Genomic DNA, 24,358 nt, shown 5'->3' with positions numbered 1-24,358 from the left:
CAGCGCCGGAGGTTGGGCGAGGCGTGGCAGAAGACGGCGGAGCAGCGAGCCAATAGGAGGGCGGCGGGGGCGGAGCCGCGGCGACAGCGGCGGCAAGGGGGTGAAATTTCTCGAAGGTGCGGCGGGTGCGCCGGGGCCGGGCCGGGCGCGGGGCGAGGTCTGGGGAGCGCCGGGGGCAGCGGTGGCGGATGGTGACGGTCCCCAACGCTGCCGCCGACACCGCCGCCATGAATCATAAGAGCAAGAAGCGGATCCGTGAGGCGAAGCGCAGCGCCCGGCCCGAGCTGAAGGACTCGCTGGATTGGACCCGCCACAACTACTGCGAGACCTTCCCCCTCAGCCCTGCCGCCTGCAAGGTGCGCCCCGGGCGCAGCCCCGCCGCGCCTGAGGGGAGTGGGGGACGGGTGAGGGGCTGAGGGGAGTGGGGCGGACCTGAGGGGAATGTGTGGGGGGGTGTGTGCCTGAGTGGGTCCTGAGGGAAAGGGAGAGGCCTGAGGGGAAGTGGAGGGGAGAGGGGCGACTGAGGGGGTCCTGAGGGGAATGGGGGTGGTGACTGACGGGGACCTGAGGGGAAGGAGGCGGGAGGAGTCTTGAGGGGAATCGGAGGGTGCCTGAGGGGAAGGAGGAGGCTTGAAGGGAATGGAGGTGGTGACTGAGGGTTTTCAGAGGGGAAGGGGGAGGCCTGAGGGGAATCGGGGTGCTGACTAGGGGGTTCCTGAGGGGAAGGGGGAAAAGGCCGCTTTCTTGTGGCCGGGATTGCCGCAGGGCTGGCAGGGCTCCCTGGGGTTGCTGGGGTGGAGACCCCGAAGGAGAGGATTAGGGCGGGGAGGGGGAGGCCAAGCAGCATCCGCGGTTTTTCCTCCTCCAGTGCAGGGCCCCGCCGGGGTGGGATGGGCACCCTCAGTGCCGGAGTGCCCACGTAATTCCCAGGCACCTTCCCCGGGGTTGGCGAGGGGGGTGAGATGCAGTAGGGGGTGTGTAGCCGAAAGGGCAGGGCGGGTGGCCTCGCCGGCTGGAGAATTAACTCGGTGGGGAGTGCCCAGCTGCTGATGTTGATGGTGTGCAGAAGGAGCGGGGCATGCGAAATAGAACTGCAGCCTCGGGGAGCTTAAAATAATATGTAGGCTGCTTAATACCCTCGTGGGGTATTGCAAAGTACGAGTGCAAAGCTTCTCCACACAAACTTAGAAAGCACTGTTCTAGGACGTTAGTCTGTCCTAATATCTGTTCTGTATTCCGCGCTTGGTTTCACAGGATAACGTGGAGAGGGCAGATGCACTCCAGTTAACAGTGGATGAATTTGTTGAGCGTTATGAAAAACCTTACAAGCCTGTAGTCCTGCTGAATGCTCAGGCTGGCTGGTCTGCCCAGGAGAAGTGGACTCTGGAACGGCTGAAGCGCAAGTATAGGAACCAGAAGTTCAAATGTGGGGAGGACAATGACGGTTATTCTGTGAAGATGAAGATGAAATACTACATAGAGTATATGGAAACCACACGTGATGACAGCCCACTCTACATCTTTGACAGCAGTTATGGAGAGCATCCCAAGCGCCGGAAACTCCTGGAGGACTACAAAGTACCCAAATTCTTCACTGATGATCTCTTCCAGTATGCAGGGGAGAAACGAAGGCCACCTTACAGGTACAGTACAGTGACACCAAGATAAGACTAGGTATTTTCCATCTCGTTAGCTATTCCTAAATAGGTATGATTGTCTTATATAAAGCAAAGCGCTAGTTTTACATCCGCTCTTTCAAAATGAGTGTACATCCATAACCCCGAGAGGGGGAAGGGCAGATTTGTGTATCACAATTTCTGATTTTGTTACCAGCATTGCTGTGGGTTTATGGTTTGGTGGTTGGGGTTATTTTTATTTTTTGCGTTTTGTTAAGTCAGTTTACTGTATTTCTTAGATTTAAAAATAACTTAGTTACTGAAAGTTATGAAGATTAATTTCTTGCTCTGTATGCCTTCTGGCTTTCAAATCTTAAGTACCTGAGGACTAGCTCCTGGGTTGTACACCAGTGGCTTATGTACAGTCTGGAATTTTGTTTAATTATGTCAGTTCTTTTAAGGTAAAGATCTTAAGCTAGATTAGTATGAAGTGTGGAGACTAGTTATTAGCTCCCCTTCAGATGATTTTGAGAGAAAATGATATTTCACCTCTGTGTAGTCTTTTGAACTCCTTTTTTGCATCTGATTGGAAAAGGGTTGAGATGACACTTCACCCCTGAGTCCATATGCAACAACTTTGTATTTGCACTGTTAGAGACAAAACGATTTTCTACCTGTGTTAATGTAACATTTAATAGCAGTACGCACATAACGTGAGCCCTCCAAAGTAATTAAAATCTTTACAGTGACATTATAATTGTCAGAGAATGCCTTGCCCTTCAAGTGGCATGAGGCTGTGATGGGGGGGAAGTTAAAATGAAATAGAACAAGTGATGAATAATGGTGCTCTTTGTGCTCTCTCACATGTCTGTAGTCCAGTTGTGCTTTAGCAGGAGTGAAGCAGGAAACTAATCTGTTAAAAGACCACTGAAGTAGGTGGTGTTAACACTGTTACAGTGTTGTAACAGACCCTTTTTATAATTCACTTCTAGGAAGAATGTACAATATTGTGATAAAATGCAAAAGCACACCAGGTGTAGCCTCTAGTAGAAACTGAATACACTTAGACAACTGGGAATCATTTATCTTTATAGATAAACCAGATAATCTGGTTGTGACTCACTTATATTGCTGTCTACCCCACACCCTCCCCACCTACAGGCACATGCTGAGCTCCTTACTTGTGATCTTGCTATTCGAAGTTCTTGTAGTTTGAGAGATGAGTGATGCAAGAGAGCACACTGATGCCTCCAAGAGTTAGGGATTTCATCTAGATACAGAAACTGATGAAGACTATCCAGTAGTTTGAGAGCATAATGGAAAATCCATCAGGAAGTGGTGCTTTCTAATCACATGATCAGGATATGAACTGTACAGATTGACCTCTGGATTGAAAGGTCTGTGACAGCATGTAGATCTTAAAATAAGAACACAAGCTGTTTAGAGCATCTTTATTTGATTTGTTCCTTTTTAAATAAAGGCGGTAATTTTTTGAAGCTATTTACTGAAACAACTATTGGGGGGGTGTATTTTAAACTGAAGTTACAGGTTGTGAGGTTTTTAATGGTAAATTTGATGTCTTGTGGCAAACTAGGTTATGTTCATTGTAAATTAAGCACCTGGAGGAAGATGCTGGTAAATGATAGCCTTGCTAAATAAGGGTTTTTAAATCTTCTGCATGTGTAATTCAGGTTATAGTTAGAAAAAATGGTATTGAACAGTGCATCCATCTGTGTACCAGACAGATCTTTATGTGTGTAATTTCTTCTGACTTCTTAGTGAAAGCTTTGGCTGTTCTGTTTGTGGTTTAATTAGCTTTCTAAGGCTAATACGAATCTAAAGACTGAATTGACAATGGAAGTGACAGACACCTGCTTATTTACGTTTATATGGCTCCTTTGCGAAGTAGGAAGAGCACAGCTTGGTAACCAGACTTAGTCCTACAATTGGTGCTAGCAAATGATACTTGAAAACAGCTTAATTTGCACCTGCATTGGAAAGGGGTGATGGAGAGCTTGCAATGTTTCCTGAACCTTTGAACTTGCTCGGTATCCCCTGCCTGTCAGCCATGCAGTTAAAGCCTGTTGTTAAGCATGTATCGTAGATAAAGTTCTCCACTGGGAGAAGTAAACCTTGCAAACAGGGAATGAGAATATACACACCAAATCCTGAATGGTCACTGGAGAATAAGCTCCATCTAGTTAAATGTTAAAATGAAAAGCCTGTTTTAAGTGAACAGAAGGCACAGAGAGAGGCCACAGTTGCATAACTTTGCTCAATTCCTTACTTGTATTGGCGTTTGTTTGTTTCTCATTGTTCTGTGGTTCTGGATCTCCTTGAGTAGCAAATTTTAGAAAACCATAGGATTAGGAGAATCCTCCTGCATAGTAAGAATCTTAATGCAGGCTGTTGTGTTTCAATCATTCATAAACTTTAAAATCACTATATATTTTATTGACAAACTGTTTAAAACAAAATACAGCTGTGAAATATAAAAAGCTATCTTTGTTTGCTTGTCCCAGAGTCATTCCTGTCCCAGTTCATGTTGTTTTTTAGGTTAAGCACATGTTGCATCTTTTTGCTATAGTGTGAGCCTAACAATCTCAAGAAGGTAAATGAATGAACTGTAACTACCTTGATTTCTAACTGTATGTAAAATTAACTGTATGTAAAATTAACAGCTGTAATTTTCTGTCTAATAGGAAGAAAAGAGAAGGTAGTTACTTGCTTGCTCTGACTAAAAGATTATTTTATTCCCCCCGCCCCCCATGCAGATGGTTTGTGATGGGCCCACCTCGTTCTGGAACAGGAATTCACATCGATCCCTTGGGAACTAGTGCGTGGAATGCCTTAGTCCAGGGACATAAGCGCTGGTGCCTGTTCCCTACCAGCACTCCCAGAGAGCTGATCAAAGTGACGCGAGAAGAGGGAGGGAACCAGCAGGATGAGGCTATCACTTGGTTCAGTGTTATCTACCCTAGGACACAGCTCCCCACCTGGCCCCCTGAATTCAAACCCCTGGAAATTTTACAGAAACCAGGCGAGACGGTCTTCGTGCCGGGTATGTACGGATCTCTCCAGTACGGAAATCTGGGAGGGAGGAGCATTTTTTTAACATTTGTGTGTGGTAGAGATGAAGAGAATATTTCAGCTTTGTTATCTGGTCCGTCTCTTACAAAAGAAAGTATTCTGACCTGTTTCAAAAGGAATATATATATTGTGATGTGCGTTTCGAGACTATTCAGTTATTTTCTGAATGGCCTGTAGCATAGGATTGCAGGTTGTATGGATGACGAAACAAATGGGACCTGAGTTGCAGCATTGCAGGAATGTGATCCTGAACTAAATTGCATAATAGGAAACTGTCAAGGCATAAAATAATAAGTGTTTGAGCACTAGTTACTCTTAGACAAAAACGTTTTGAGTTCATATATGCTGAAGCAAATTCATGACTGAATTTTGTTGCCTGGGTAGTCTGACTGCATATGAATTTGTCTTAGTTGTGGGAAAAGAACTACTTAAAAGCACCAACACCTTCCACCCACCTCTCTGTGGTTATGCTTCATCTTGCATTTGAAAGCAAAAGCTAAAGAAAGATCTGATGAAGATGCCATTCTCTTTGGGTGGCTACGCACTGTGCGTCCATTGTAACTGGGAGGTGAGATGGCTGGTGGATAAAGCAGGTGAGTTCAGTGGCAAATTGTAACTTCTAAATGTTGCATCGTTTTTGTGCAGCATGGCCCATAGCTTCTGTCCATATGGCTGATCTCATACATACATACAGCTGACATCATGTTTGAAGAGTGCCTTGTGATTGTCTTGGCACTTACTAGTGACTCCTCAGTTACCTTCTGTTAAGATTCTTAGCTGTTGGGTTTCATTATACCGTTTCCTTAGTCTTTTTATGAGGTTATAAGTGGGTAGTAAGAACACCACTGTCTATTTTTATACTGTGTGGGGAAACAATTTTATATCTATTTTTAAATGAAAGGTTGGTCTGTAGTCATAAGAACCTTACTAAATCAGCATGGAAAGGGCTCTCCAGCTTAACAGAAAGGGTCTCTGTGCAGTCTGGGTTACAATGGCTCTTGCTGTTAAATGAGCTGTCAGTAGCCAGTGTGCTGCTGTCAAGTCAGATCTCGGTACTGTTTGTGAGCTGGATAATTTGGTCAGAGCATTGAGCAGCAGCCTTTTGTAACAAGAACCTGTAAAGCATTGGAGCGAATGCCAAAATAAGACTGAGGAAAGATGACATGGTGGCATCCTCACCGGCTTTGGACAAAAAGGTCCAATTTCCACCTGTGCTATGGGAAAAGTGTTCACAACTGTTCTTGAACTTGCTTTCTGCTGTGTAGACAGAAACGGTCATTGGTGTTGTATGTTTATAGGTGGCTGGTGGCATGTAGTTCTCAATCTTGACACAACCATTGCCATCACACAAAACTTTGCCAGCTGTACCAACTTCCCTGTGGTGTGGCACAAGACAGTAAGAGGGAGACCCAAATTGTCACGGAAGTGGTACAGGTGAGAGATTTAGTAGCTTGCTTTTCATATTCTCTATTTAAAACAAAAATACCCTGTTCAATTATGTGTAATGTTACTGTTCAAAGGCTGACTCTGAAATTTCAACTGTATTTAGGATCCTAAAGCAGGAACATCCTGACCTGGCAGCCTTGGCTGATTCAGTTGACCTGCAAGAATCTACTGGTATTGCTTCCGATAGTTCCAGTGATTCTTCGAGTTCCTCAAGTTCCAGCTCCTCAGACTCTGATTCAGAGGTAATGCTTTTTACTACAGTAGGTCATCCATATCCTGCATTTGGATCGTTTTTTTCCATACCTGATCATGGTCCTCATCTTAATATTCTTGTCTTAAGGAAAAAATTGATAGAAAGCAACTAAACAGATCCACATGGCGGAGGAACCTTTGGTTCTGTTTGGTGAAGCCCCTCTTTGTATTTTTAAATGAATTCAGTTTGTCTGATCTTTATATGTATTGTAATAAATCTGTCACTCAGCTAAGCCATGCTTGTGTAAAATGGCTGCAAAATTAATGTTTTTAAAAATGGGGAGGGGGAACAAGATCCAAAACAGACTGTCAGTTATGACAGTGGACTTTTCTAGGCACCCAAGTCCTTCAGAAGGCATGGATTCTGCTCTCGGAAAATTAAGGCCTTCTAGGAGCCAGAAGGAACACACTCATTGTCTTGCCCCGAGCCAACTTAGTAATGAAATCGAAGAATGTACCTGTTCCTGATTTTTAAACACTTAATTTAAAATTGATTTCATGTGTCTTATCTAAAATAGCACATGCTTTGAATGTTGATTATTCAGGGTTGCTGAGGTAGCTCTTATGGTGAATTACACAGCACAAACAGTTTACTTAAGTTTCTCTGAATTCTGGTTTCATCTCTTCATGTTTCAGTGTGACTCTGGCTCTGAGACGGAGGGGATGATGCACCGGAGGAAAAAAAGGAGAACATGCAGCATGATGGGTAACGGTGATACAACTTCCCAGGATGACTGTGTGAGCAAAGAGCGAAGCTCCTCCAGGTGACCTAATGGCAACTGTTGTTTTTAAACAAGCAAAAGGCAATACAAGGCAGAGCTGGCTGACTTCAGATAGGGTGATACATCAGGACAGAGGGATGGCGAGTGAGAGATTCCTTACAAAGCGTAAAGCAGTTGGCCAGTGGTGATATCTTCCCTCCATGAATTATTTTAATTGCTCCACACTGGAAACTAAGATTCTTGATTATTTTTTTAATTAAGTTTTTTATTTATTAAATAAACAGTTTTATTACTTTTCCTAGTTGTCTCTTTTAATAGAGGGAAGTATTTTGTTTTAGTTCTGTTAATGGGAGAGGTGGGATATTTTAACTGCGCTCTTCAGAGAGCACAAGTGAACAGTAAACAGTTAAAGATGAGGAATGATCAGGCAAGACTCAGGTTTCAATGCTTTGTTGTCCAAATGGAAAACCTTCAAGTAGTTGTAGGGTTTCTCTCACTGTTGCCTGGATTATTTCAGTTTGGCCCACTGTTTATTTGTTATGGGCATAATTCATCCCAAACTTCTGTTCACCTTTGGTTTTGGGTGTTTGGGTATTTTTAGGAAGAAAAAAAAAAAAAGCAAGTTGCTAGTCAGTCTGGAGGGAGGGAATATTAACGTTTCAGAACCAGCATTAGATACTACTTAGGGTGAAGTTGCCGAGGGAGCCAGTTCTCTGGCCTTGCGAGGTTAAAAGCAGTGAAACACTGGGAGTCTGGGAGTATACTGCATGGCAGGACTTAGAAATTATTTGGTAAATGAAGCATTTTCCTCATATAGCAGAGACTTGCCAAAAATCTTAAGCAAGCTTCTTGCAGTTTGGTTAACCGATGCTGCTGTATTAGCTGCCTGCCTGCATTCAGCTGCTGTCTAGTTACTGCGCTGTTGGATGCTCCAGGTCTGGCACAGATGCAAGTGCTGTGGTGGCTTACTGTGTGGTCTGCTAAGGAACTACTTGGGGAAGTCCAGATTCCCAGTAACAGGCCTGACTTCCTGGTGTAGGGCACTGCCTGAAGGCCTGTTAGCTCCTGTATGTGTTACCATTTATCTTGCTCTCTTGTTTTCAGGAGTTGCTCATAGCTGAGTACAATTGAATTACAAGTACAGAGCATCATTAAAAAAGTGGGAGAGAACGATACTGACTCTTATTTTGCTCTGGAGGCTTTAACAATTTGTTTGTTACAACATTCTCAAATTCTATTTCAGCAGCCAGTGTGACTTCAGGCAGGCAATGAGCAGCAGATCGTAACAAACCTTATTGCAGACCCTGTTTGTTTTGTTGGTTGGTTGGTTGGGTTTTTTTAAAAAGCTGTAAAATGCAGAGCACACATGCAAATGTTCTTCTGAAAATCCCATGTATTTTGTTTGCACTTCAAACTTCGAAATTTATACCTTAAATATTAAAAATTAGCACATTGCTTAGATCACTTGCTTTCCAGGTTTCACTGTTCTTCCTCCTGTACCTTGGTTGTTTCACTCTGTGAGGATGGGTGGCTTTCTGTGATGGATAAATGGATAGAAACAGTTCCAAATGTAAAATGTTACCTAGCTTGTACAATTCTGTAGGAGGTATAAGCATGCAGTTAACCTGTATGCTGTGATCTTGTGTCCCGATATGAGACGAGTGCTATAGTTGTTGACAGACAGTTGTACTTTTTTTGACAGGATTAGGGAATCCTGTGGAGGCCGCAGCTACCCCTGAGAGATGACATCACTCGCCTAGAGGCAGCTGCCGATCGAAGCTCCATTAGCAGCCAGCCAGCTCTGTTCTGCCCCCTTCTGCTTCTGTTTCTCACAGTCCTTAACTTTTTGTCACTCTTCCTTGATCCAGACCTCCATCTTCATTATGTGCTGTCAAAGGTTGGCTCCTTAATAACTTCTAGGGGAATGCCCCGACTCTACATTATTGTGCAATGCTTTGTCCCCTCTGCGCCCCAAGTGAGTGCACTAATAACCCAGCTCTGGGTAAGGACATGCCAAGTATTTAATGGTTCACATAACTGGCAAGGAAGACGACGGTCAGTTTTTAAAGAACTCTTTTTAAAAACCAGCAGGTAAATGTAAAAACCTGCCTTGCTTTGACACTGTCATATGTTTACATGTTGTCCTGTACACTTGAGGAAAGGAACACCAGCCCTTTTGGCCTGTCTGAACGTCCAGCGGATCTTGCACCAGAACTTCAGGAAGGGAAAGTGGTATGAATGCTCCAGACACTGAAGCAACTTCAGTGGAGGTGACCGCCGACCTGAAGCATCTTTCATGGTCTTAATCTACATGCATACATCTAAGGTGCAACACCTTAACCAGCAACAGTCCATTTACTTTTGCTCTGTGTTTGTTATGATGACTGGTAACAAAGATGCACTAGCACCTTGCGATCGGAAACTTGATGGGGCGGGAGAATCCTGGGTTTCTTGCACAGCAAAAACTGTGGGGGGAAAAGCCAGCATTTGCCAGTAATTACGATCCTTTAGGTGCAGGCATGATGTTTAGCACGAGGCAACAACTGACAATGTCTGGCTCTGATACAACAGTTGCTGGGCTTTAAATACCAAGCAGTTACAGGGCTGTGGGCTCATTCAGGCCAGTGTGGTTCACATACCTAAATGGCTTTTCTTCGAAGCTGTGAGTTCAGATGTTTCCAGAACTTGCAGTGCCAATTTTAAAGGACTGGGAGGGGGACATATTGTTGTTTTACGCTTTTTAAAAATGCGCTGTGTTGCTTAAGTCTGTGTAGATGCATTTGTGTTATGCTGGGTAAAGCTCTCATCCCCAAGGGATCTGTTGGAGCTGCTGGGTTTTTTTAGCAGGGGCTTGTGCTGGTAGTGTCAGCGAAAGAGGTCTGGCTGGCTGAAGGCGTGCTGCAAGGAAGTGATCCTTCTCTAGCTGAACAGCACAGCCAGAAGCTAGCTGTGTTGGGGTGCTTCCTTGGGTGCTCTCCTGAGACCTAGGAGATAGGTATTCCATCTCACTTCTTTCTTTGGGAGAGAAACCTTGAAAACAGAAGTGGTGTGTGTGCAGTCAACATGCAATAATGCCCAGGCACAGGTAGCAGAATTAAAAAGCAGATTGCAGCCTTAACTGTGACTTTCTTATACATGTTGTGTTTGATGGACCCCAGAACATTTGTTTGTCTGGGTTTTCTGACCTTTATTTTTTAACCTTGTCTCTTCCTATTTAAACACTCTCTTCTTGGAGACCAGGCCATATCCTGTTGTACAAGGGAATCCTAAATATGTTTGTCAGGATTTCTGTTTCTGAATCTTCTGTGCCAGTCACTTTGTGTAGGAGCAGCGTGGTGGTGGAAGAATGGAGAGAGGGAAGGTTTTTTGGTACATTATTTAGCTGTCCAGACTCCTGGATTCCCTGTGATAGCCAGGCATAAATGAGCACGCTTGCTCTGTAGACTGCTATAGATTCTTCTGCAGGATTACTTCTTTTTTCTAAAAAAAAAAAAAAAAACAACCCAAAAACAACTAACAATAAAAAACTAAACAAAACAAAAACAACTTCTCAAACTCCTGGCATTTCTGGCCAAGGTTGCCTTTTTTCCTGGCCAGTTGAACAGCCTGGGAGCCTGCACAATCTGTATGTCTTCTCAAACAGAGCAGGCTGCAGCTGCTGCCTTTTGGAAGAACATGGGGGCTTGGAGAGGTGTGAAGGCTTAGAGGTCTCAGCTCTGTCATGATGAGAGGTTCCCTCAAAGAACTGTCCGCTACCCTCTTCGGTGGCTTGACAGCATGCCAGTAAGATGGCTTATGCTGTAGCTTGCAGTTGCATTTAGCGTGCGTGGTTCGGTTTTGCAGTCTTAAAATCTTAGATGTGTGTGAAAGCATGATTGCTGTACTGGGAAAGCTGCACCTCTACCACCAGAAGCACAGTGGGAAGATCCAGAGCAGAGTATTCTTCCGTGCCTATGAGCTCTTCCATGGTGTGAAATAAAACACTTTCAGGTTGAAGCCTGCTTGTTTGACATCCCTTGCAGAAAAGTGGTGTGTTTGAAATGGACTGCAGGCATCATGATACCAGCAATGCTGTACTGACTTCTTCACAAGGCACTTTCTGATCTAAAACAAAGGTGTATTTGTTTAGCTACCTGGGAATCGTGACTCCTGGGATCTCTGGTTCTTCCACTTTTGGGCTCTTGCCTCAGCCGAATTGGTGAGCTTCTGTCTTTGTTTTGGTAGATGAGGAAAATACCTACCTCATATAGGGGTGTTGTGAGGCTGAAATGTAATTACTGTGTGAGATGCTTTGAAGTCATCCTCCCACAAAAAGTGTTCCAGACATCCTAAGCAAACTGAGACTTCCTAACCTGGTGTTAGCTTTTTGTAGCAGAAAACATTGGGGATGTTGTTCAGCACCCTTGGCCACATGGTGGTCTGTGGTGGCCCTTCCAGAATTGCTGTGTGGTACATAAATTGTAGCAAAACAAGGCATTTTGTTTTCACCAGAGTTTAACTATTGGCATTTCATGGTCTGCTCTAAACGGGGTGTCCTGCTAGATCAGGATGCTTAAGAACAGGACTAGATTAAATTATCCCTTATCAGGGGGTCAGCTTCACTGGCCTTGACAGAAGGGGGAGAGCTGGTGCTTCCCAGGCCCTCGTTCCAGGCTGGGGGAATGAGGAAGTTAAAAACTGTGCCTGCCTTGTGCCTAGCTGCACGTTTGTGGGAGGCTGAATGGGGGGGGGGAGTGGGTTTTGTGCTCTCACTTCTCAGGCTTGTGCTTCTTGGGGCATCCGTGTCTCTTGTCCCATCCCCACCGCTTTTGTGTACTGTAGAGCCCCTGGATGTAGCAGGCCGCTGTGGTCCAGCACCCAGAGCCGGTGGGCCCCTCATTTCCTTGAGCCCCAAAGCAGCAGCACTGCCTTGCCTCGGGCCCTGCAAACACTTTGTCAGCCTGCTGGTGTTTTGTGGGCTGCCCTTTTCCCCAGGGACAGGCTTAGAGCTGCGTGCTGGGCTTGGACCATGAGCTTCCCGATTGTACTGTGCATATCTGTGTCAATTGTCCTGCCTGCTCTGGTGAAAGGTAGAGAGATTTGTGAGCTCTGGCCATGCTTTTGAGTCTAGTAACCAATACAGGCTTGTCTGCTGTGACAGTTCAGGAGTAAACAAATAAATACGCCGTCAGAACTGTAGATGTGAACAACAGTGCCAGTCTCTGCACCTGTTCTCTGCACAAGTGCTGGGGGAGCAGGTGATGCCGAGGAAGCGCTGGCATACCTTCCTCCCCTTTCCAGCTCGGCTATGTTGGCTCCAGTTTGTCTTCTCAGTTACATGAAGCTTCTCCAAATGCTTAGGAGAAGGACAGCAACCTCTTTCATAATTAACCTAGACCCATTTTCTCCCTGAATCCCCAGCCATTGTGGGGCAGGAAGCAAGAGTGTTGACTGAATATGAAATGCCTGTGTGGGCTAATTGTAATGGGAGGGTTTTGGCATCCCCCCTTGCAAAGGGGGGAAGGAAAGAGCTTAACTGATGGATTTGACAGTCACACTGTCGGCTCCAAGCCCTGCCACTGCCGTTAGCTGCTTTTATCACCCCATCCAGCAGAGCTGGGATACTCCTAATTGTCTTGTTCAGATGATTGTGGTTTTGCTTTTTATTTTAAATAAAATCAATTATTTTGCATTATCCTGTTGGCTAGCCACTTTTTTTTTTTTTTTTCATATCATGACCTGGGGAAAGAACCAAACTAAAACTGGAGGTGTATGCCTCTGCTTCACCAAGTACTGCAGTGTGCTAAATGGGGTTTAGGTAATAGCTATGGGGGTGCTTTGGGGACTTTCTCTAGCTCTTTCTCACACGCTGTGATTAGTATGTCTGTATGGTGGGGTGTGTATTGGAAGCTGCTGGGGCTGTAGTGGCTTTGGGAAAAGGTTTGTGTCAGTAGCTTTTGTTACCAGATTGCTTTTTGCCCCTTCCCTGTCCTCTCCGTGCTGTATTACAAGAAGCGTTGTGTTGTATTTCTCTTGCCACCTCGTACTGGTGAGAGGGGTTTTCATCTTCCAGGGGTTGCCTGCTGCTTTCAGCTTAGCTTCTAGATAAGGCGCCCAGTGCAGAGGATTGCTGTGGAAGGGCTGGACTCCGAGCAGGGAGCTGAGCAACCGTCCTCCCATACCTGGGAGCTCAGAGAGAGCATCACCTCCGAGGGTGCTCTGGGGTGTCTGGAGCTGCCTCTTAAGGAGTTTGGCTGTGTGGTGGAATGAGGATTGAGAAAGTGGGAAAACTTGTGTATTTTGTTAGTGAGCTTTGTTGAAACCGGTAACTGTAGGTAAATAAGCTGAGTATGGAACAGCAGCCTGGAAGCTTTTGAAATACTTATATTAATATTTTGTAAAAGAAACACCTCAGAGTAAATGGTTTTATGGCAACAGTAAGTTTGCTTGTTTCTGCATAAACCTCTGTCCTTCCCAAACTGATGTAAACACTCTTCTGGTGTCACCTATAAAAATTAAAGGGATTTTTTCCCTCCTTTCCAATGGCTGTCCAGAAGATCTGCCCCCATGCCCTGTTGATGCCTTCTGCTAGGTGCTGTCTAGCTGGATGCAGCCAAGCAGTCACAATTAGCAAACGAGCCCCTGTTCTCTGTGGGTGCTCTGGGCACGTCGGTGCTTGGCATTTAAGAAGACCCAAATCCAGAAAATGGTATGAATTGTGGTGGCTGAAAGCTATGTGGAGCCATTGTTTAAATACTTTTATAACATATATCTTCTGCTTTTAATTCCCAAGAGAGGCGATTTTGCATGCTCCCAGCTTCAAGATAATCCACTTTTTCTTCCTAATTTGCAGGTACCGCTGGTACCTCCTTCGGTGCTGCTGTGGCCTTGCAATCTGGACTTGACTTATTTGTATTCCTCTGACTTATCTACCTATCTTTCTTTTTGTGACAGTTGCAACCTAATACCTCAATTCAACAAGGACAGCATACTGATTTTTTTTTTTTTTTAATTGTTACTGGGGAGCCAATGGATGAGGTTACCTGAGTGGGATTGTGGAGGTCGAGTTGGCTGTGCTGCACCCTTGCTGATGTTCTTGCTCCTTCCCTCCAGTTTGATGCGAAAGCAAGTAACTGCCATTTCTGTTGTGGCACTTGGAAAGCAAGTGACAAGAGAGCAGGGCTGCATTCCTACTTGAGCATTAGGTGCGGCACTAAGTAGCTACATGCTGTAAGACTGGTTTGGGATTGAACTAACAAGCTTGTAGCATCTCTTTTCCCCAAGGCATATAAAAGACTCCTGTGCAGGACTGCGCTTCCTCTGGGTGTGGAGAAGTACAAACTGAGGCAGGTAGAGCTGATTGGGAATGTGTTCAAAAGGAAATAACGGCTCCATGTCCCTTGTGGTTTGAGAGCTGGCAGCTCCCAGCTGTAGGTGATGTCTGTAACCATTGTGTGTCCTCTTGTTCAACAGAAAGGCCTGAAACTGGGGGGCTGCCACCGTCTGCGCTGCCTGCCAGCAAGAGGAGGAGGAGGGTGGCTGGCAGAGCAGCAGCTGGTCTAGCCATGTCCCAGCTGTGCTAGCTGGGAGGGCGTACGGGGGGGGGGGGGGGGGGGGGGGCAGGAGGAGCATTTCAGAATTGCTTTTCTAAGGCAGCGCTGCCTGGTGTGGACACAAGGCTGTGCCTTTCTTCAGCGGGACTGGCCGCCAGTGTCCATGAGCTTTTGGTTCACTGTTAAGACTATCAGCTTGCCTTCAAGGGCAAGGTCAGTCATCCAGCTGCTTCAGAACTTTGAAGATCAACAACAACTTGGAGCCTGCCCTGGCTCAGGGGTTAGGTTGGAAAATGAGTTTTAATGTGATGGAGGAAGAGCTGTAGGGGTGAGACCAGAGACGTAGCGAGCAGAGGGGCTGGTAACAGGAGCTTAGGGAGAAGGTATAGAAACAGGCACTCGCAGGAGAGCTGCTTGGTAGGGTCACTCCTTTGGCAGGGCCTCTCCGAGGGAGCAAGGTACAGCCACCCTTCGCCCTTGTGCTGGCTCAGACCTCTGGGTGAGCTGAACTCTTCTTGCAATGTTTTGTTTGCTGCCACTTGTGACTTGAACCAGCTCTCTGAGCATCACTGCAGCACCAGAGCTGGCACATCACCAGGTGTGACAAAACACAGGAACAGCAGATCGTTTGGTGACTTCCAAGCCTGTGTTGGCTGAAGAACAGGGCAAGTACGGGGACATTTCCTGGGATAGCTCCTCATTTTCTGTCATCAACACGGAGAGGATGTTACCGTCCTTGGCAAGAAAAAAGCAGTACTGGTGACTGGGAGCGTGACTGGGGGTTGCAGAAATAATTTGAGTTTGGAGCAGTTACAAAGACCAGTCTGTGCTGGAGCTTTACGTGAGGGGAATTGGGTTCTTGGAGGGCCTGGGAACAGAGAACCGTGTACGGAACAGGCGCTGCCTGAAGTCGCTAAGGTCTGTGCAGACCAGCAGTTGCTGCTTTCCCTGCTGGAAACCAGCGTGTGTCTGTTCAGCTCGCTTCACAGCTGACCCGTGCTTGGGTTACGGCTGGGGACAGGGGCATGGAAACTCAGCTTGCTTCAGCTGACTCCCGCTTTGGGTGGGAGGGATGCGACTGTGTCAGCAGAGAACCTGGGAGCAGCCACTGCCTGCACAGTTCAGGTGCTGTGGGAGAGAGTAACATGCGGCGTGGTGAATCGGCCCCTCAGCGTCCCCGCGGAAGGCTCTCCCGCGTGTTGGGCACGCTACGCCCGGGATGCCAGGAGCAGCGCCGACCGCAGGGACCCAACCCAGCCCAATCCCTCTAGCAGGCAAATTTGCAGCCCAGCATTTTCCATGGCGGGGCTGCCTCCCGGAGCAGTTGTCACCGCGGCTGCCCGGAATTCCCCTTTGTTGGTGAAGCTCTTCAGCTGTCACCCAGCCCCTTATCCCCCCGCTGCGGCCTGGGGCTGGCAGCCCCCGAAAAGCAGCTGGTGTGCGGGGCCGGGGCTGTCGGCGAGCGGCCGCCCAGGCAGCCCCTTCCCCGGCCGGTGCAGAGCGGCTCGTCCCCCGGGAGAGGGCAGCGTCCCCACGCCGCGTCCCCACGCCGCTTCCCGGCCCGGGGCTGGCGCCGCGGCCCGGGGCTGGTCCTGGCCCCTGCTGGGGCGCCGTACGGGGGATGGGGGGCTGCCCTCCCCCACCCCGCCTGCGGCAGCCCCCTGCAGCCGGCGGGCAGGGCCAGGGCAGAGCTCCCCGGCCTGGAGCTGGCGTGCGGCTCCAACCCCGCCCGCCCCGGCAGGAGCTGGCGGCATCAATCTCACCTCGCAGGTTGGTGAGGGAGCCACGGCAGATGCCCCCTGCCCCCCGCAGTGCGAGCCTCGCTGCGTCGGGGCAAGCTTACTCCATCCGGGTGTCCCTGGAGAGCCACGAGGGGACGAACCACTGTCACACGGGACCTGCTGGGCCTGGCTTCTCCCTGGGGGTTCGTCACCCTCAGATCGCATCCTGCAGGAGGGCCTAGCTGTCACCCCCGGGTTTGGATGTGGGGGGCTGAGCCCTGCTGCTGATTCTGCCACCTCTCTGCTGTATGAAGCGATCTTGGCTGGAGCAGCGGCTCTCGCAGGTGCGTCCGTGACGCTGCTGTTGCTCTCAGGACCAGGGGTGGTGTTTTTCAGAGATGTCTGAGCCCTGCAGTTCTCAACTCGCCTACAAGTGCGGCAGGTTCCAGCAGCCTGATAGAGAATCGCTGCAGATCCAGAGCCAGAAGCCGCCAATGGTCGTCTCTGGCTGCAGCTCCTGCTTGGTTCCCCCGCCAGTCACCTCGACTACAAAAGAAGCCGTGAGAGCCGGTGCCTCTTATTTTAAGGCACTGAGAAATCCTTCTTGGGAGGTATGCGCTGAAGCGCTCCATCTCTGTGCTGGGTTAATGCAAGCCACGTGCCACTGCATTCCTGCGCGGGCAAACACCCTCTAGCAGACTTCCAACCAAGAGCCATGCAAAACATATGGTGCCAGGGAAAAAGAGCAGGAGATGTCCCGGATGTCAGCAGTAATCAAGGGAAGTGTGACAGCTGCAAATGTGTGCAAGGCCAAAACACCCCAAGTCACCCTACTGGCACGCCACAGTGGCCAGTTTCTGGCAGTCTTGCCACAAATCCCTCTTTGTCCCCAAAACAGACAATCAGCATGAACACAGGAGCAAAGACCCAGTCCCGTGAGTGTCCCCACCCTGGTTCTGTCTCCAGCTGTGAGCGATTTCCAGGGCTCAGGGGAAGTCTCCGAAAGCAGGTGATGCATTGGACTGGGGACGATGCCTTCATGGCTGCTGCAGGTGGGTCTGCTCAGCTCCAAGGTTATTTAGAAAACTAGAAGAAATAAACCCAAACCTGATTAACTACTGATTCCCAAATCGCCTCTCCAAACACACGGTGATGTATCACATACCCGAGGCTGTGCCAGGCTCTAATCAGCAGTCAGCCTGTCCTGTCAGACAGGCTCTGCTATAAATCCTTCGGCTGAGGCTCTTTGCTCCTTCGGCCCCTGGAAGGGACTTCCAGAAGCTTGAGCGAGAATTCTGGTCTCACTATACTCCAGACCTATTCATATCCCTTTATATCTACCTGACTGTCACATCCCTCAAGCTTTTCCACTACTTCCATCTAGTGAGTCAAACCTTTGGAAGCTGGTAGCTTCACCAAACCAAAGAGTGGATTTGGACAGGGAGGGAGAAGGGACCAAATATACATCAAAAAAAGATGCCAAACCAAACAGTGCTGTGATGCTGGCAATCTCTAGATGTTTTGGCTGAGCTCTAGAGCAGCTCTGATGATCGTGGCCCAGGAAATGCAAAGTATGCAGGGGCAGGGAAGATAAGTACCATGGTTGGTTGTTACTAAGAATACAATTAGCCATACGCTAACGATTGCCTGCCTGATAGGATTACCAATAAAGACAAATGGCAGTGAGGATCATGGCCTTGCTTCCTTCCTCCCATCCTGGGGATTTAATCCCGTCTTTGTTCGTGTTTTGTTTTTAGCCAGTCAATAAAAAACTCTGCTCCTGGAAATATCTCCAAAGCCTTTTCTCTGGAGGAAATTCTGGGGGCGGATTCCCACGTCCGCTCTCCTCATGCGCAGCTGGGCAAAAGCTCCGCGCTGGTTTTACCCTGGCAGGAATAGCTTAGGCCTTCTAATTTCAGCCTGCTTTGTAAAAGGTTGGCTAATCCTCCCAGCAGTCTCAAGAGGCAGGAAATCAGAAATCCTTGGTGGCGGAGTCTGGAAGGACTCTTGGAAGACCCTCGGCCAGTCTCCTTTGCCAGCTTGCGATGGCCTTTGGGCACCTCCTGTTTTCTGAGCCTCCTGTTTTTCAGAGACCCCAGCAGCACGGTGCCTGGGAGGAGGCTCTCGCAGCCCAGCTTCTCTCAGCACCCAGTTTACCTGGTGGGTGCAACAGCAGCTCATGGCACAGACGTGCCACCGTTGGTCTCACCCACAGCTCCCGGGCAAGGTGGAGGGATGCCCTGAAGCTTGCCGTAGATGCACTGGCAGATGCTCCTGGCCAAGGAGAGCCAGGACAGCCAGGACAGCCTTCCCCTGCCCTGCCAGCTCCTGCACCACCCGGCCGAGGGCTAGCAAGGTGCAGTGGCCCATTAAGCGCTCCAGGAGGCCAGCTGCCGCCCACCAAGCTGTGGGTGTTTGCCCACAGCGAGCATCCCAGGAGACAGAGACTTTCCCAAGCCAAACAGCTGGGAATGATGCCAGCGACTGTGCGGAACGCTCTGGGAATGACTTTTTGGATGCAGGGCAGTGTCTAATGAAAGATCCTGCTGTCCCAAGCCAGCCGCTTGCATCGGGCAGAGCCGGGCTGGGGGCAGCGCCAGCCCCCCCCCCGCCGCCCCCCCTCTCGCCCAGCCCCACCTGGGGGTGCGGGGGGGGGCCGGCGCTGGCCGCCGGCTCCGTGCAGGAGGTGGGTGCCGAGCCGGAGCGGGGGGGCCCGGCGGTGGGCAGGGCCCCGGCGGTGACGCCGGGTAAAGCCGGCTGAGCGCCGGCCCAGCCCCGCCGCAGGCCGAGCGGGCTGACCGCGCACCTCCGCGGCCGCGCAGTCGGGGCGGGCTCGGGAGCAGGGCAGGATGGACGTGGCCGTGGACTTGTACCTGGCCGTGCCGCTGCTCTTCACCGTCCTGGCCCTCGTCCTCGCCTCCGTCTTCGTGAGGCTGCGGGGCGCCGAGGGGGAGCGGCCCCAGGAGCCGGCAGCGGCCGAGCCGACCCGGGAGGGCGACCCCGGCGGCGAAGAGGCGGCGGGAGCGGAACCGGCCGCGGGGCCGGAGGCCGAGGGGAGCCGGGTGCCGGTGGAGGAGGTCGGGGCGGGCGAGGCGGGCAAGGAGGCGGCTGCCGAGCAGCGGGAGGCGGCGGCGGAGCCGGGCCCCGCGGCCGAGCCCAGCCCCGCGGCGGCCGAGAGCATCCCCCGGCCGCCGCCCGCCGAGCCCCGGGATCCCGGGCAGCGGGAGGATGCGGAGAGCGAGGTAAGGCGGCTCCCTGCGGAGCCTCTCCCGGCCCCGGGGGCGCTGGGTCCCCGCAGCCGGGCTCTGTCCGCAGCACCCCCCCGCCCCCCCCCCCCCCCCCCCGCCCCCGGCTGCCTCCGTTCCGCGGGAGGGGGAGCAGCGGCCGGGGGTCTCCGCTGCAAGAAGAGAGGTGCCGGCAGCCGGGCTGTGGCCTCCGGTGCGGACAAGCCCCTTGTCCCCGGGGGAGGGGGGGAGGGGGGGTGTCTGGCTCCTGTCCACCACCGCTCCCCAGGGTATACTCCTAAAAATCTTGAGGTAGCGGAGATCTGGGGGAGAAGAAGCGTATGTGGGTGTGAGCCTCCCCCATCCGCACATCTGCCCCGGGGGGGCTCTTCCCTCTCCCGAGAGCGAAGCCGGGCACTGGGGGTGCGCGTGTGTTTGTTTCCCATCCACATCCCCTTGCGCCAAGCGGTCCCCTCGCCATCGCGGGGTCCTTACCCTGTCCCCCGCCAGCTGTCCTGGCCTGCCCGGGGGAAGGGGCAGCCTGCCCCCTCCCTCCCCAGCCAGCAGGGTGCTGGCCCCGAGGTCTGACCCCTGGCTGAACTGGGGGGGCAGTGATGCCTATAAACACCCGGTAAATCCTCCTTCGGCACCGGATCTTGCTTAAAAATAAAAAGGTGACCCAGCATCCGTGGAAAGAGCTTGCTCAGCTCTTGTCCAGCTCAGATGGGACTCGGTGACAACCCAAAGTGTCTGAACTCCCTGCAGCGGTGGCTTTCTCCCGGGGCGGCCCCCTGTCCCAGTGGGGAGAAGTGAGTAATGAGGTGGCTCAGGAATCAGGGAGCGATGTGTCGTCTGTGTGTGTGCAGGCAGCGTGTTTCGTGTTTCAGTTGGGGAGCTCAAGGCCTGGGGCCCAGGTGCCTGCTGGCTATTATTAGCAGCATTTGTAATCCTCAGCAACTGTATCCAGGCTGCTGGGCAGTGCGCAGACAGCCCTTGTCTTGGGAAGCATCACCACTGACTCACTGGATGGCCTTGGGCAAGTCCTAGGGCGTTTCACGCCCCCTCTGTACCGTGATGCTCTGCAATGCCCAGGGCTGAGCCCCGACCCTCTCTCTGGGCTGGGGCTTGAGTCTGCCTCCCTGTGCTCCTCCTTGCCTCCCCTTGTTGTTTCTGAGCCTCAGAGCTCTCCCTCTCCGCTTCCCAGCACTCTCTGGCTCTTGAGCAGCCTCCTCCCAGTTTCCTGGAAGCCACATCTGTCCCTCTGCTGCATGATCTGTTGGTGCCTTTGAGTACCAGGATCACTGTCAAGCTGGAGAGCCCCTGGGCTGCCATTAGCTGGCTGGGTCTTGGCTGGGCTAGCTCGGCGCTGAGGCTGGCCACCCAGCCCGAGCTGCTGTAGGGGCTGGGGTGCACCCAGCATTCTCTGATGAGGTGCAGCACCCTGTTGGGACAGGTGGCCGTATCCAGTGGTGCCACAGCTCACAGGTTTCTTTGCTGTCTTTCTAGCTTGAGTCTCAGGAATGCTTTTCCTCCCCTCTGGCTGCTCTTCAGTCCCGATTTCTTTGAACGAACGCTGCTGCAATGCTTGTTGCCTTTGGAGAGGGGCCCCACTTCTTTATCCCTGCTCTGGCACAGGTGCAGTAACAGGGTTTTGCATGCCTGGAGGTGAGCCCTTACTCAAGACACAGGGGGTCTTGTGTCCTCCAGAAGCCTGGCTGGGCTCTGTGGGGCTGGGGTCTCTGCTGCACTGCCCTCAGCCCCTCTTACAGCAGAGCAAAGGCAGGACTGGAACTGAGTAGGGTCCTGGCCAGTTTTTCTCCCTGGGAAATGGTTACCTCACTGTAGGAGCAAGGCAGGTCAAGTCACCCTGGACCTGGGCAGCATCTCTTTGGGAAGGACAGGGACCGGGCAGTGGCTGCAATCTGGATGGTGGTGGAGAGCAGTGGGAAGGGGGAAGGGTGCTCCTCACTGCTGAGTAAGTGTTTGGGAGTGCTGGCCCGCGCGTGATCCCACAGCTGCCAGGACTGCTCAGCACAGGCTGGCAGTCCCATGGTGCTGGGTGGCACGGCGGAGCATGTACGTGCGTTTCCAGCAGGCACCGCACACATGTGAGCTGGGAGCAGTGCCCGGGCTGCTGATCCAGGGGTTGATCCTGCAGGCAGAGTTGGGGAGACCATCCGCAGCTCCGCAGAGTCTCCCCTAGGTTCCCTGGTTTTGCTGTCTGCAAACATCCTCAGAGTTGCTTCATTTTTCTCCTCCAGCATAGCTTAGGCCAAACCCCAGCAGATGTTACAGGCAGGGACGGGACTGCCCGTGGGCAGAGCAGCGAGTGCGTTGCAGGCGGCTGGCTGCTGGTGGATATGTGCCCTATCAAACCCGCCTTGGCTCGGCTGCAGCCTGCGGTCCCCTGATGTGACTCAGCAGACGAGGCTCCCAGAGGCCGCCCTCCGCTCAGCTGCGGGGTGTCCGGGCTGCTGCAGGCTCAGGGCTTCTCAGCGCATCAGCAAGCAGAGGGCTATGCTCGGGAGTTGGAGAGCTTGCTATCCTTTTTTTGTTCCCCCTCCTGTTTGCTCAGCACATACCGTGCCAGGCTGGTTCGGAATCACTGCAGCCATTAACCACTCGACCAAAATGCTGATAGATGAACCCGCTCGGGGAGAGCAGTCTTGGCGTGTTTAATGGCTGGCTGGAGCCATGCACCTCGCTGCCTCCTTCTTTCCCTTCTTCCCTGCCTGTGCAACCCAGTATCTGCTGGGGCAGCTGCGTGACTCAGCCTCCCTCCTGCTCCCGCCTCCCACAAGGGCAGCCTGTGATGTGAAACTGGCTGGTAAAATCAGTGTGGGTCGAGGCTTCCCTGCCCCTCTCTGGGAGGAACGGACTGTTACGGCATTGTCCCCATGGCTATAAAATGAAGCCGTGGCAGAGTAGGGAAAGAAGCCCAGAAGTCCTTGTTCCCATTAACTGCTGGTAGTGGTTCCCCTTGTCTTTGCTGGCTCTCATCACTGAAAAAAGTTAATTAGTGTGTCGCTGTCTGTTCTCATCCCCATCCCCAGCTTGTTAACAGATGAGGCAGTGCTGTCAAAGCCGTTCCCTAATGAAAACCTGTTGGGTGGAAACTCGGCATCGCTGGAGCTGATGAGTCTCGCTCTTGCGAAAACAGTCAGAAAGCTTCAATTCTGTAATGAGTATTTCTGTTCTGGAAGTGGCAGGTGGCAAGGACAGGGCAGGGTTTTCAGTGGTGGTCAGTCCCTCTGCTGGGGTGCCATCCTGGCCACAATGCTCTGGATGTGCAGAGCGGGCAGTGCCAGGCTCTCTGCCGGGCATGGCAGCCTGGCTGGTTTGCCAAGGGTTAACTGCAGCCCCGGTGGCTTCAAACAGAGCAGGGGCAAGTGGGTGACAGAGGGGACAGCTCTGGAGGTGATCCAGCAAGGGGGAGCCTTGCACTTGGAGGTGCCCAGCTCGTCCTGGCCAGGGAGTCAGGCAAACCCTGCCTGACCAGGGCAGTGTGCGGTGCTGTCACTTGGATAGCAAAGGCACGAAGGGGATGTCACCTGCCTCTTCTACAGCTACCCAGCACCTTTCCGCCATACCCCCTCTGCCCCCCGCCCCCTCCCCAGATCTGTGCCTTCCTGGGGGCTCCCTGTGCCTCTAGACATGCCAGGCAGCAGAAATACAAACCACCCGGCTCCCAGCAGGTACCTTCTTAAATTTAAGAAGTCGGCATTTCCCCCTCTAGTACCTCTACCCAGTGCTGGAGGGGAGAGGGTGTCTAATTAGTCTGGTTTTAACTGGCAGCGGCGCAGGCTGCCTCTGCGCTGCCACAGGTCTGTGCAGGAGCTCCGTCATCCCACAGTGTTGCTGGGGGGGGGATGTGGTGATGTGCTACCCCTTGTTGCAGCCTTGGCAGCAGCGTGGCCCGTGCTGGTGGGATGCAGGGCTCGCTGGCTAGACTCCTAACTGCTGGGATGTGTCCCGGCTGTCGCCCAGGGCAGTCTGTGCCGATAACAAATGCATTGTCTCTTGCAGAGGCCGCAAACTGGGAAGCGAGGCAGGACATGTGTCACACACCCCCGCAAGGAGCCTGTGCACACGTCGTGCCCTCCCCTGTATCCCAGGCACATCCCTTTGTGATGCTGGGATGCAGCATGGGGCACGGTTGTTTTGGGGCTTTGTGCTGCCTGCCCTCGCTCCCTGCCCAAGGATGCCATCTGGCTTGTCTGTGGCAGCAAGGGGATGTCCCAGTGTCGGCGCCTGTGGTGTTTGCTTGCCAGAGGTGGGAGACAAAAGGGAAGACCAATGGATGGGCTGGCTGGGTGCAGCGCTGGGGATGCTGTGTCGGGGTGTGATGGTCGCTGCAGGGATGGGTGCTGCTGAGCTGGGACTCCTCACCCTACCATGCAATGTGCCGGTGTTTTTCTCATCAGATCTGACACTGCTTGGCCCCTTGCCGAGGGCTGGGTGGGCCCGGAGCTTTGGCAGGGCTCTGGCTGCTCCGAGGCTCGTCTTTGCCCGCCGTGGTGAGGGGCACTGGTGGGAGCAGATACTCTCCACACTTTGCAGGGAGCCAGACCTGCGAAGTGCCACGTCCTCACCAGGCACCCCAGGGCTGGCAGGACCATCCCCTGGGCCAGGAAAACTGCTCTTATTCTGTAATAGCTGCTTCTCTGGCTGGCAGGAAGATGGGAGAGCCCCAGTGGTGGGGTGAAAGGGAGCTGCCGACATAGCAGCTGCTTTGCTAAATTCTGCCCAACATTA

General features: G+C 51.5%; 2 protein-coding genes across 5 annotated transcripts in view; both read left to right on the top strand.

Annotated features, from left to right (window-relative positions):
• Nucleotides 1-61: 61 nt before the first annotated feature.
• JMJD6 (jumonji domain containing 6, arginine demethylase and lysine hydroxylase) lies at nt 62-12,800 on the top strand. The gene is made up of 7 exons (XM_055797532.1): nt 62-356; nt 1,255-1,643; nt 4,391-4,677; nt 6,005-6,140; nt 6,256-6,394; nt 7,041-7,168; nt 8,829-12,800. The coding sequence occupies exons 1-7, from the start codon at nt 189-191 to the stop codon at nt 8,863-8,865; spliced, it is 1,284 nt and encodes a 427-aa protein (XP_055653507.1). The 5' UTR covers nt 62-188; the 3' UTR covers nt 8,866-12,800.
• Nucleotides 12,801-19,058: 6,258 nt separating this feature from the next.
• Nucleotides 19,059-24,358, top strand: part of MXRA7 (matrix remodeling associated 7) — a 28,907-nt gene continuing 23,607 nt past the window's right edge. The window contains exon 1 of one of the 4 annotated variants that reach the window (XM_055796725.1): nt 19,059-19,621. In XM_055796725.1, the coding sequence (XP_055652700.1) occupies nt 19,229-19,621 (393 nt within the window). In that variant the 5' untranslated portion in view covers nt 19,059-19,228. The remainder of the gene's footprint in view (nt 19,622-24,358) is intronic. The other 3 variants (XM_055796722.1, XM_055796724.1, XM_055796723.1) reach the window with 3 other exon arrangements.

Source organism: Falco peregrinus, chromosome 2, assembly GCF_023634155.1.
Source record: "Falco peregrinus isolate bFalPer1 chromosome 2, bFalPer1.pri, whole genome shotgun sequence".
In the NCBI taxonomy this organism is placed as follows: domain Eukaryota; kingdom Metazoa; phylum Chordata; class Aves; order Falconiformes; family Falconidae; genus Falco; species Falco peregrinus.
This window is presented reverse-complemented; position numbering and strand designations above follow the sequence as displayed.